The sequence below is a fragment of the Rhincodon typus genome, unplaced genomic scaffold (genome assembly GCF_021869965.1).
Source record: "Rhincodon typus isolate 14 unplaced genomic scaffold, sRhiTyp1.1 hic_rhity00000957, whole genome shotgun sequence".
NCBI lineage: Eukaryota > Metazoa > Chordata > Chondrichthyes > Orectolobiformes > Rhincodontidae > Rhincodon > Rhincodon typus.
In genome coordinates this window covers 2,518-15,120 of record NW_025966595.1, presented here as the reverse complement: position 1 = coordinate 15,120, position 12,603 = coordinate 2,518, and the positions used below count along the sequence as shown (strand labels likewise).

The following is a 12,603-nucleotide window of genomic DNA, read 5'->3' as shown; positions in this document are numbered from 1 at the left end:
TTTCCTGCTCCTCTGATGCTGCTTGGCCTGCTGTGTTCATCCAGTTCTACACCTTGTTATCTCAGACTCTCCAGCATCTGCAGTTCCTACTATCTCTGAAACACCTTAAAAATGTACAACAGTCCTTTCTGAACTGAGTGGGGAGCGATATGTTTATTTTGTTTCTTGCACAATTTGATCCTCCTACGTATCGGCATCGATAAATCTCAGACGGCAAATTGATTTCAGCCTTGGCTGTGTCCAGGAGGTGCATTTCCACCCCTCCCACCACCACCACCACCAAGAGAGAAATGCTCTTCAAAAATGAGCATCCAGTAGGAAAGAAAAAGGATAAAGGCTCCATTTAATAAAGCCTTTTAATGTTTCACTTGCTGTGTGCAGCGTGGGATGACCCAAACATTTCACTGCCAAGAACACTAAATCCCAGCAAGCAGTCATAAAGTGTGATCAAAAGATAACAAAAATCAGCCGGGCCAAATAAAAGCAAATGTAATTGTGTACAGCAGCTGTGAATCCTGCACTTCTGCCAAACCTGAAGAATCCTCATGACCCACTCTTCTGTTAAAAAAGACTAGCTTGGGCAGAGCACATCCAGAGAGCAGGCTCGTTTGAAACCACAAATGATGTTGAAGTAACTAAAGACAAACAGCTTCCAGATACAGAAGGGTGGGTAACCAGAACTGATTCAACCTGACTTGCAGAAGAGCCAGACACTCTAAGATCATTATCAGGAATAGGCCATTCGGGCCATCAAGCCTATCTTGGAGGCAATACAAGGAAAGCTTTCCACTGCAGCATCTTGTGATCAGTAACATACTGCCCGAAGGATGGTGGGAGAAGATTCACCAGTAACTTTAAAAGCAAAATTGGGTAGGGGGAGAAACAGATTTAGAAAAAAAAACAAAAAAAAAAAAAAAAAACAGGCCTTTGAGTAAAGAGCAAGGGAAGGGGTTAAGGAGGTATAGTTGATAGCAAAGAAGGTTATCAAAAATTAGAGGGATCTTGATCAGATGGGGAAGTGAGCGGAGGATTGGCAAATGCAATTCAATACAGATAAATGTGAGATGTTGCACTTTTGAAAGTCTGACCAAGGCAGCCTTATAGAGTATATGGCAAGGTCCTGAGGAGTGTGTGGAATAGAGGAACCTAGGAGTGCAAGTACAAAGTTCATTGAAAGCAGTGTCACAGGTAGACAGGGTGGTGAAGAAGGCATTTAGCATGCTGGCCTTCATCAGTCAAGGAGTAGAGTATAGGAGTTGGGATGTTAGGTTACAGTTGTACAGGTAGTTGGTGAGGCTACACTTGGAGTATTGTGTACAGTTTTGGTCATCCGGTCGTAGGAAAGACAGTTAAACTGGAAAGTGTGCAAAGAAGATTTACAAGGATGTTGCCAGGATAGTAGGCCTGAGTTACAGGGAGAGGTTGGCCACAATAGGACTTTATTCCTTGGAACGTGGGAGATTGAGGAGTGACCTTATTGAGGTGAATGAAATCATTAGGGGCATGAATAGGATGAATGCATATAATATTTTTCCCAGGAACGGGGTATTGAAAACTAGAGGGCATAGGTTTAACGCGAGAGGGGAAAGATTTAAGGAGGACCAGAGGGGCAACTTCTTAACGCAGAGAGTGGTGCATTTCTGGAAATGGGCTGCCAGAGAAAGTGGTTGAGACAAGTACAACAGCAACATTTAAAAAGTAATGGATAGGTACATGGATGGGAAGGGTTTAAGAGGGATATGGACCAAATTCAGGCAATTGGAACCAGCTGAGTGGACACCACGGTCAGCATGAACCAGTTTGGGCCGAAGGGCCTGTTTCCATGCCTTATTACTCTAGGACTCTAAATGGGTACTTCGTTCCTCCAACCTCCTATTCCTGTGCCCAACTTCAATACATTCACCTGCCGTGTCTTTTCCTGCTGTTAAAGATCAACTATTTCCACGGGTTGGGGATTCCGGAAACATGCAGCATACTCAGAATTAGGACCAGACTGTTCAGGAGAGATGAAAGGAAGCACTTCTACACAACTTTCTTCCTAAAATGGCAATGGATTCCAGATCAGTTGTTAAATATTTATCTCCGATTTAAAGTTGTTAAGCACAAGAAAACAAAAGAAATAATATGGGTCAAAGGCAGGTATCCAGAGTTAGGCCACAGGTCAGCAATGATTTCATTGAATGATGGAATAGGCTCAAGGGGCTGAATGGCCTACTCCTGCTCCCATGTAACATTGTTTGGATAGTAGATGATGTGAAAACAGTAATGCAAGGACTACGAGCTTTGAGGAGACGACAAAAAAGCTGCAAAGAGATGCAGACAGGTTAAGTGAGTATGCAACAAAACGGTAGGTGGAGTGTTACATGTTTATTTCGCAAAGTGTGAGGTATATTCACTTTGTTTATAAAGTGTGGAAAAATAATTTTAAAAGACTATCTTTAAAAAGTTGTGAAATTTGTAATTGTTGGCATGCAGCTACACTTGGGAGTACTCGTACAAGAAAAAAAGAGATTAGCATGTGATTACAAGTATTTGGAAAATCAGTGTACATTGGCCTTTATTCCAAGGGGCTTGGGACTACAGAAGTCTTGCTACAATTGTACAATGTCTTTGGGAGACTTCTTTTGGAATATTTTATGCAGCTTTGGTCTCTGCATTCAAGGATATACTTCTGTTGGACCCAATATAGCGAAGGCTCATTTGACTGGTTCCTAGGAAGAGAGGGCTGTCCTATAATGGAAGGGCTGGGTCCATCTTCTCTGTAATTTAGAAGAGACAGTAGTGATCTCATTGGAGCAGAAAATGCTAAAAGGATTTGCAGTGTCCATTCAATGTTCCACCTTGTCAGGAACCTAGACCACATGGGGCAGAGTCTCAGCTGAAGAGGCCAGTCACTTGGGACCGAGATGAAGAGAAATTCTCACATCTCAGGAACTCCGACTCCACAGGACTGTGTGCGTTTCACTGTTGAATAAATTTGAGGCTGACAGACAGGATTTTGGTCCCTCAGGGAAATCAAGACAAGTGGGGAGCAGGCAGGCAAGTGGAACTGAAGTTCAAGATCAGCTACAATCATATTGAATGGTAGAGCATGCTTGACAAGGCCATCTCCTGCCACCAGTGTTCCCGCAAATTTCTACCCCATCTTCAACCTTCCTCCCCTCTCCAATCGGCCTGAATCCACGCCCACATTTCTCAGAATTCCAATCGGATTTTCGTCACTGCTTTAGCATCAAAACAACCCTTATTAAATTGTGGGACATTTACAATGTTAAGTTTTTCCTCCATCGTTTTGGACTTGCTTTTCATGGCATCAAAGGTTCTCCAAATATTATGCAGTTGATGGCAACGGCTCTCCTCTGGTGTTATGCTAATCTGTCTACCCTATTGGCTTCGCTTCCTGCTTCTGCATGTTTACTTCAGTATGTATCCTCTATCCTTCGCCCTTCCTACATCTTATCCACATCTTCTGAAGGTTTTCACACCAATGCTGATGACACTCAGTTCCAACTCACCCACATCCTCTCAGATCCCTCACTGTCACTAAAAGGTAGTACACTACTAATCAGGCTTCTGGTAGTGAGGGAGCAGAAGCTTCCTCCAATTCAACATTGGTTTCAGCCTTCCCATTCACCTAAAACTCAACTCCTTCCCTCTCCGTGGCAACAGTCTGCAACTAAACCAGTCAGCTCACAAACGTGGTGTCACTTTTGAACCAGAGATGAGCTTATCACTCAGATTATCATTTTCGGAGCAATGCCTAACTTCAGGCCCAGTCTCGGCTCTCTGCCAAAACTCTTTGCAACTTCCAGATCACTCTACTTCAATTTATTCCTGGTCCCTCACATTCTACCCTCCGTAAACTTCAACTTCTTCAAAAGTCTGCCCCCAAGTCTTAGCTCACACCAAGTCCTGTTTACCCACCAACCCTCCGCTTGCTGCTACACACTGGCTCCTCATCAAGCAATGTGCAGAGTTTAAAATTTCCTGGTTTAACCCACAACCTCCTCTATCTCAACTCTCCAGCCTTGCACATTAAAGATAACTGGTCTTCAAGTCTGGCCTCTTGAACATCCTCAATTTAAAAAAAAAAAGAAAAAACACATCACTCCACTATTGGTGGCCACAGCCTCTGTTGCCTCCGCTCTAGGCTCAGGTATGTCCTTCCTCCATCTTTCTCTTCATTGTTTTCCTCCTTTAGGGAACCGTAACACATACCCTCACTGACTAAGCTGGTTGTCATCTGCCCTAGTATCTCTGCGTGTATCACTGTCAAACAGTTCTATACTGCTCCTGTGAATCACCTTTGGACACTTCATTCCGTTAAAGGGCATGATAAAAGTTGCTGTGTTTTAGCAATGAGAATGCAGAAAAATGTTGCAAGGCACTTTTCAGAGGGAAACATTAGAGACAAGTAGGCAAGTGAGAATTTAGTTAAATAGCTAAGAAAGAAGTAGTGGTGAGGATGCAGAGAAATTTTACAAAATCCAAGAATTCTCAATGACTCAGGCTGGTGATTGCAAGTTGAGACAAAAAATAAAGGGAAGTGGGGTTGGGATGCATAAAAGACTAGGGTCAGAGAAATGGAGAACACAGCAACAAACAACGCCAAAAGAGACAACAAATTGGAGAAAAGGCTGCAAGTGGAGTACGGCTGAAGAAGTTTTTTTTTAAAAATCAAGAAGCACATGTTACCCATAGAGCTACCATTGCTAAAAACTCAACTAGCCCTCACCCATTTACAGAAATAGTAGCAATGGCTCAAAAACAGAAGTCACTGGAAAAGCTCAGCAGCATCTGTGAAGAAAAATCAGAGTTAACATTTTGGCTTCCTCAGAACACAAAATGTTAGGCATGGTAATACCAGATCCACTTTGGTCATTTACTAGGATGTACATCCTAGCTTTATGACAAACAGCTTTTCCTCGATCCAAACAGACAGCTGATTTGAAAGCATGGATAAGGACTTTAGTTTTAAAGTCCTTATGGGGCAGAGATAGGACAGGGAGCCAATAGTAATCAGGAAGGTAAACAAGGCAACGAATCACAAAAATGACTACTTTCATCCTGACAAGGGATAAACAGTTCTGAAGAAGGGTCACTGGACCTGAAATGTTAACTGATTTCTCTTCACAGCCAATGCCAAACTTGCTGATTTTCCAGCAATTTCTGTTTTCGTTTCTGATTTCCAGCATCCGCAGTTCTTTTGGTTTTACTACTCCGATGAGGTGCAATTTTGGAGAAGGGAAATTATACAAATTAAACATCATTGGATTTAGGCCTGCCAGTCTTTGCTTATCTCTCTTTGGACTTCGAAATTCTAAATTCAATTAATAAACACATTTAGAAATGATTAGCACGGATAAAGTTTACAGCTAGACATAGAGCAGTTTTTCCGCCGCCTCCGCCTCCACGCTTACCTCTTCAACTGTGAACCTAACCCTCCCTCTACTGACCCCTTCTCCCGCTTCCAACACACCCCCTCCTCCTGGACACCACCCAAGGCCTCCTACCCTCCCTCGACCTCTTCATCTCCAACTGCCGTCGAGACATCAATCGCCTCAACCTCTCCACCACTCGCACCCACTCCAACCTCCCCCGCAGAACGTGCAGCCCTCCGCTCCAATCCCAACCTCACCATAAAACCCGCGGACAAGGGAGGCGCAGTTGTAGTATGGCGCACTGACCTCTACATCGCCGAGGCCAGACGCCAACTCTCCGACACCTCCTCCTACCGCCCCCTTCATCATGACCCCACCCCTGAGCACCAAACCATCATCTCCCAAACCATCCACAACCTCATCACCTCAGGTGACCTCCCACCCACGGCCTCCAACCTCATCATTCCCCAACGTCGCACTGCCCGCTTCGATCTCCTTCCCAAAATCCACAAACCTGAATGCCCTGGTCGACCCATTGTCTCCGCCTGCTCCTGCCCCACCGAACTGATCTCCAACTATCTAGACTCCATTTTCTCCCCCTTGATCCAGGAACTCCCTACCTATGTCCGTGACACCACCCACGCCCTCCACCTCCTCCAGAGCTTCCAATTGCCCGGTCCCCAACACCTCATTTTTACCATGGACGTCCAGTCCCTCTACATCTGCATTTCCCATGCTGATGGCCTTAAGGCCCTCCGCTTCTTCCTGTCCCGCAGGCCCGACCAGTCCCCCTCCACTGACACCCTCATCCGCTTAGTCGAACTCATCCTCACCCTCAACAACTTCTCTTTCAAGTCCTCCCACTTCCTACAGACAAAGGGGGTAGCCATGGGTACCCGCATGGGCCCAAGCTACGCCTGCCTCTTTGTAGGTTACGTGGAACAATCCCTCTTCCGTACCTACACCGGCCCCAAACCCCACCTCTTCCTCCGTTACATTGATGACTATCGGCGCCGCCTCGTGCTCCCACGAGGAGCTCGAACACTTCATACACTTCACTAACACCTTCCACCCCAACCTTAAGTTTACCTGGACCATCTCGAACACCTCTCCCCGCTTCCTGGACCGCTCTGTCTCCATATCGGGCAACCACCTAGAAACCAATATTCATTTCAAGCCCACCGACTCCCACAGCTACCTAGAATACTCCTCCTCCCACCCACCTTCCTGCAAAAATGCTATCCCCTATTCCCAACTCCTTCGCCTCCGCCGCATCTGCTCCCAGGAGGAAGCATTCCACTCCTGTACATCTCAGTTGTCCTCGTTTTTCAAGGACCATAACTTCCCCCCAACTCAGTGGTCGAGAACGCCCTCAACCGTGTCTCCCACAACTCATCCCTCACACCCCGTCCACGCAATAAGAACCAGAAAAGAATCCCCCTCGTCCTCACGTACCACCCCACCAACTTCTGGATCCAACGCATCATCCTCCGACACTTCCGCCATCTGCAATCCGATCCCACCACCAAAGACATCTTTCCCTCCCCACCTTTATCTGCTTTCCGGAGGGACAACTCTCTCCGTGACTCCCTTGTCCGCTCCACACTCCCCTCCAGCTCCACCACACCCGGCACTTTTCCCTGCAACCGCAGGAAGTGCTACACCTGCCCCCATACCTCCTCCCTCACCCCCATCCCAGGCCCCAAGACGACTTTCCATATCAAGCAGATGTTCACCTGCACATCTGCCAATGTGGTATACTGCATCCGCTGTGGTTTCCTCTACATCGGGGAAACCAAGCGGAGGCTCGGGGACCGCTTTGCAGAACACCTGCGCTCGGTTCGCAATAAACAACTGCACCTCCCAGTCACGAACCATTTCAACTCCCCCTCCCATTCCTCAGACGACATGTCCATCCTGGGCCTCCTGCAGTGCCACAACGATGCCACCCGAAGGTTGCAGGAACAGCAACTCATATTCCGCTTGGGAACCCTGCAGCCCAATGGTATCAATGTGGATTTCACAAGCTTCAAAATCTCCCCTCCCCCTACCGCATCCCAAAACCAGTCCAGCTCGTCCCTGCCTCCCTAACCTGTTCTTCCTCCCACCTATCCCCTCCTCCCACCTCAAGCCACACCCCCACCTCAAGCCACACCCCCACCTCCTACCGACTAACCTCATCCCGCCCCCTTGACCTGTCCGTCCTCCCTGGACTGACCTATCCCCTCCCTAACTCCCCACCTACACTCACCTTTACTGGGTCTATCCCCGCCTCTTTGACCCGTTTGTTTCCTCTCCACCTAGCCTCTCCTCTATCCGCCTCCCACTCTCTCCCTATTTATTTCAGAACCCCCTTCCCCTCCGCCTTTTCTGATGAAGGGTCTAGGCCCGAAAAGTCAGCCTCTCTGCTCCTATGATGCTGCTTGGCCTGCTGTGTTCATCCAGCCCTGCACCTTGTTGTCTCAAGAAAGTGTGCTTCTGGGCTCAGACTTTGCTGGGTTTCCACATTTGGAGACCATTTTCTTATAGCTACCAGGATTGCTAGTTAACCAGAACATTGGCAGGCTAAACAGCAATTGAAGTGGAAAGGGGCTTTAGAAGAAGTTAAACTAGAGTTGCATTTTCCCAAATGAAAGGCATTAGAGAAAATTAGTCAACAACAGGTGATGGCTCAAGTTATCGTGGAAGTGAAGAAGTTTCTACTCGTAGAAGAGACAATGACCCAGGGCACAGCCTGAGAGTGCTTTGGAACAGAGAGGAGAAAGCATTTCTTCAGCCAGAGGGTGGTTAATCTGTGGAACTCATTGCCACAGAAGACTATGGGGCCCTAGGGCAGCACGGTGGCTCAGTGGTTAGCACTACTGCCTCACAGCACCAGGGACCTGGGTTCAATTCCAACCTTGAGCAACTGTCTGTGTGGAATTTACACATTCTCTCTGTGTCTGTGTGGGTTTCCTCCCACAGTCCAAAGATGTGCAGGGTAGATGTATTGCCCATAGTTTCCAGGGATGTTTGGGTTAGACAGGGGGAAAAGGGGGCTCTTCAGAGGGGCAGTGTGGACTTGTTGAGCCGAATGGCCTGTTTCCACACTGCAGGGATTCTATGATCTATGATCTATGTCATTAAGAGTGAGATAGATAGGTTTTTGAATGCTAAGGGGATCAAGGGCTACAGGGAGAAGGCAGGAGAATGGGGTTGAGAAACATATCCGACAATCAAATGGCACAGCAGACTTGATGGGCTGAATGACTTAATGCTGCTCCTATAGCTTATGGTATAAGCTTATGCTGCTATTTTAATTGTTGTTGGCAACAATGACTCCTGGCTTTGCAAGTTAGTGATGTTGCATTGGCTTCTCAGCTCACCCAAAAGCTTTTCTGGAAACACTCCTATCCATACTTTCTCTTGTGCTTTGTGGCATGACTCCTGCCTGCGTTTTGAGATATCTGGCTGGAATCCAGCAGGCCAAAAAAGTGTCTGAATGTACGCTGTCCCAGAGGCTGTTGTTCCCTACTCATAAGTAAGCCTCAACACTCTATGCACTGTAACACCCCCTTATTTCGATTTGTATTAGCAGGTTCTCAAATACATAGTTCTCTAAAACCTCTCAAAGTACTTTACAACTGGAAGTACTTTTGAAGTGTTACTTACCATTTAACATAGGAAAAGCAGCATCAGGACTTAATTTTATGTAGTGAGGCTAATGGCTAAGTGGTTGAAGTATCAGTGGGGGGAGTACTTTGCAGACTGCGATCATAACTCTGTTAGATTCAACATTGTTCTGGAAAGGACAAAGATGGGCAATAGGCCTGATGGGATCTCTGCTGGTGCTTTGAGAATTTAATAGCGTTTTCTCCTCCAACTTGGTTGGCTGCAGCAAAATCTTCTAAACCTTCAGAATCCGTAAAGAGTAGTGTGCGCGGTTCTGGAATCCACATCAACAGGAAGAATGTGATAGCATTGGAGAGGGTGCAGAGGAGATTTACCAGGATGTTGCCTGGGCTGGAGTGAACCAGCAATGGAGAGTTCTGAAATGGCCCAGCAAGCTACACAGTTCAGTTAGGGATGGGTAACAGATGCTGACCTTGTCAGCAACGTTCTGACATCCGATGGAAGAATAAAGAAAATTGAAAGAAAAATAATTACAGAGTTATTCTCAATGCCCCAGGTCTATATTTAGAGTCATACAGATCTACAGCAAAAGAAAAAAAAGGGATGATTGAGTGCGTGCCTGTCAAAAACAACCTAACGATTCTGAACCATTTCTGAAGAAAAGGTCCAGACCCGATACGTCAGCTTTCCTGCTCCTCTGATGCTGCTTGGCCTGCTGTGTTCATCCAGCTCTACACCTTGTTATCTCAGATTCTCCAGCATCTGCAGTTCCTACTATGTCTCACCATTCTAATCCCATTTTCAAGCACTTGGCTCATAGCCTTGAATGCCTTGGCATTACAACAGCACATCTAAATACTTCTTCAATGTGAAGAAGGTTTCTGCCTCTAACCCCCCCTTACAGGCAGTGAGCTCCAGATTTCCACCATCCACCGGATGAAAAAGGTTTTTTTTCTCATTTCTTTTAAGCCTCCTGCCCCTTGAAGTCAATGCTCCCTATTCAGTGGCCCCTCGATCAAGAGGAAAAGTCTCTTCTTGTCTACCCTATCTATGCCTGTCATTATTTCATACATCTCAATCATGTCCCCTCTTAATCACCTCTGTTCTAGAAAATAAGAGCAACCAGAGTCTATCCAATCTCTCTCAATCACAAACTCTCCAGCCCAGGAAACATCCTGGTAAACCTCCTTTCCAGAGGTGTCATATCCCTCCTGTAATGTGGATTCCAGAAATTCATGCACGACTCTAACCAATTCTGAAGATTTAAAAGATTTGCGCCTCAGCCAGACAACTCACAACGGATTGAATTCTCAAAGCTCCAAGAGTGCACGTTTATGAGCTATGGATTAGCCAATTGTGCTGATGTCAAACAATACCCTTGAACAAAACATGGGCAAAGAGACCTGCAAACCTGGAAATCCAATGGAGGAAAAATAGCTTCATTCTGATTTTTTTTTTTTTTAAAAGAAAACTGGTTATGGAATTGATAAATGCATAAACAAAATTTCATGAGGTAATTTCTGTTTGTTTGTGGAAGTGCCAGCATAAAATCAGCACAGAGTCATAACATAATAAATTTACTACTTCCACTCCCCTGGTGCATTCTCGAAGCACACATCAGGAAATTACTTACCCTCAAGCTCATAATTCTCCATCCAATAATTTTAATAAAAGTTTAAAATCAATTGCTTGGGAGTACAGAATTGGAGTATTACTGAAAAGAAATGATACCCAGTCGGAGCTTTCCATCTCACACTCATCAGGACAGATTCAAGAACTGCCGAACCTCAAAAAAAAATCAATGGTTTTGGAGTAGATCTGTAGCTCGGTTTGTGGGTATTGAGGTTGGTTGGCTCGCTGAGCTGGTTTGTTGTTTCGCAGACTTTTCATTACCGTGCTTGGTAACATCCTCAGTGCAGCCTCCGATGAAGCGTCAGTGTGTTTTCCCACCTGGTTTTTAAACTCCGGGGTCCGTTGAGATGGATTGCCTCACTTCCGGTTTTCCTTCGTAGTGGAATGTATATGGGGTCGAGTTCAATGTGTTCACTACCCTACATCAGGAACACGTCAGAACTCACCACAAGACTCCTACGACCGCTGGGCATCAGAGTGGCACATAAGCCCACATCAACCCTATGACGACAACTGCCCACCCGAACTAAAGACCCACTCCCTGCTATGGACAGGGCCAATGTCATCTACAGCATCGGCACAATCATCTCACTTGAATTCCCAGGGCTTCTTGATCTCTCCAATTCCTCCACCAGGGGCTCTCTCCCTCCCTAGTATTCAAAGCCTCCCTCTCCAAACCTCCTGGATACAACCGGACCAACAGTTCAAAACATACATCTCATGACAGCATTGCCCGCTTGCAGGGTGAGCCGAAAGGAACTGAACAGCGACCAATGATTCAGTAGAAGCCTTTTGTATGGAATGTACTTTGTGGCCATTGCACTTGCTTCTTGAGACATTTCAACATGGTCTCAATCAGCATGAGTAAGGCCAAGGTCAGTGTAAATATGGTATAAAATAATAATGTTTACTCACCGTCAGTATAATCTGATAGGTACAATGGCAACCTGCGTCGCAAGTCTTCCATCATTCCCTTCCCTAGCCGTAGGAAGTCATTAGCCTGCTCGGTCAGGAAAAGATATTATATTAGAACACTGATCACCCGACACAAGCTTGTTCCCAAGAACATTTGACCATGACACCAGATTTTGTCCCCCATTTGTTCATTCATTGAGTGCGGGTCTTGTTGGCAAGGCCAGCATTTGTTGCCCATCCCAAATAGGCCTCGAACAGAGCAAACTGATCATTTTAGAGGGCAGTTAAGAATCAAACACATTGCTGTGGATCTGGCGTCACATGTATATCTGACTAGGTAAGGACGGCAGATTTCTTTGACAGTTTTATCACAGTTCTGAAGCAAGGTCACTGGGCCTGAAACTACTTTTTTTTTTAAAGAAACAGAGGGTGGTAGGTGCCTGGAACTCGCTGCCAGGGAGGTAGTGGAAGCAGATACGATAGTGACTTTTAAAGGGCGTCTTGACAAATACATGAATAGGATGGGAATAGAGAGATACGGTCCCCGGAAGGGTAGGAGGTTTTAGTTGTGACTGGCAGCATATTGGTGCAGGCTTAGAGGGCCGAAGGGCCTGTTCCTGTACTGTAATTTTCTTATTTCTTATTTTTTTTTTTGGTTAAATCTGCTTTCTCTCCATAGATGCTGCTGGGTGCTTACAGCAACTTCTGCTTTTGTGTCACTGGTTAATATAGGCTCAGCTCGCATTTTGCTTTTTTTTTTGCAAGGTTGGTTCTGCTCCTTGCTTCTACTTGGAGCTCGAGTAACTGCTGAAACCAAAAAAAAAACAAAAAGACTGAAGTAGCATTTACAGAACACGACCTTGCAGAAATTTCAACAGTGCTCGGGAACAGTCTTGCTGAACTCTTTCAGCTGATGGGTTGGAAGTTAAATCCTGCAGCTCAGTTATATTTGTTCTCCCAACTTTCAGAATGGCATGCACATTTTTTCTTTATTCTCTTGAAAGCTTTCCCGCTGCACAGTAAAAACACACAGGCATAGGATAGTTCATTGCAGCAAACCGAG

At 45.8% G+C, this 12,603-nt stretch overlaps 1 protein-coding gene across 1 annotated transcript in view; it reads right to left on the bottom strand.

Moving 5' to 3' along the window:
• LOC125481129 (solute carrier family 4 member 11-like) overlaps positions 1–12,347 on the bottom strand; it is a gene marked incomplete at both ends in the record, with an annotated part of 32,375 nt that extends 20,028 nt beyond the window's left edge. The window contains 2 exons of the mRNA XM_048592282.1: positions 11,541–11,625; positions 12,238–12,347. Of these exons, the coding sequence (XP_048448239.1) occupies positions 11,541–11,625; positions 12,238–12,347 (195 nt within the window). The remainder of the gene's footprint in view (positions 1–11,540; positions 11,626–12,237) is intronic.
• Between the last annotated feature and the right edge of the window lie 256 nt (positions 12,348–12,603).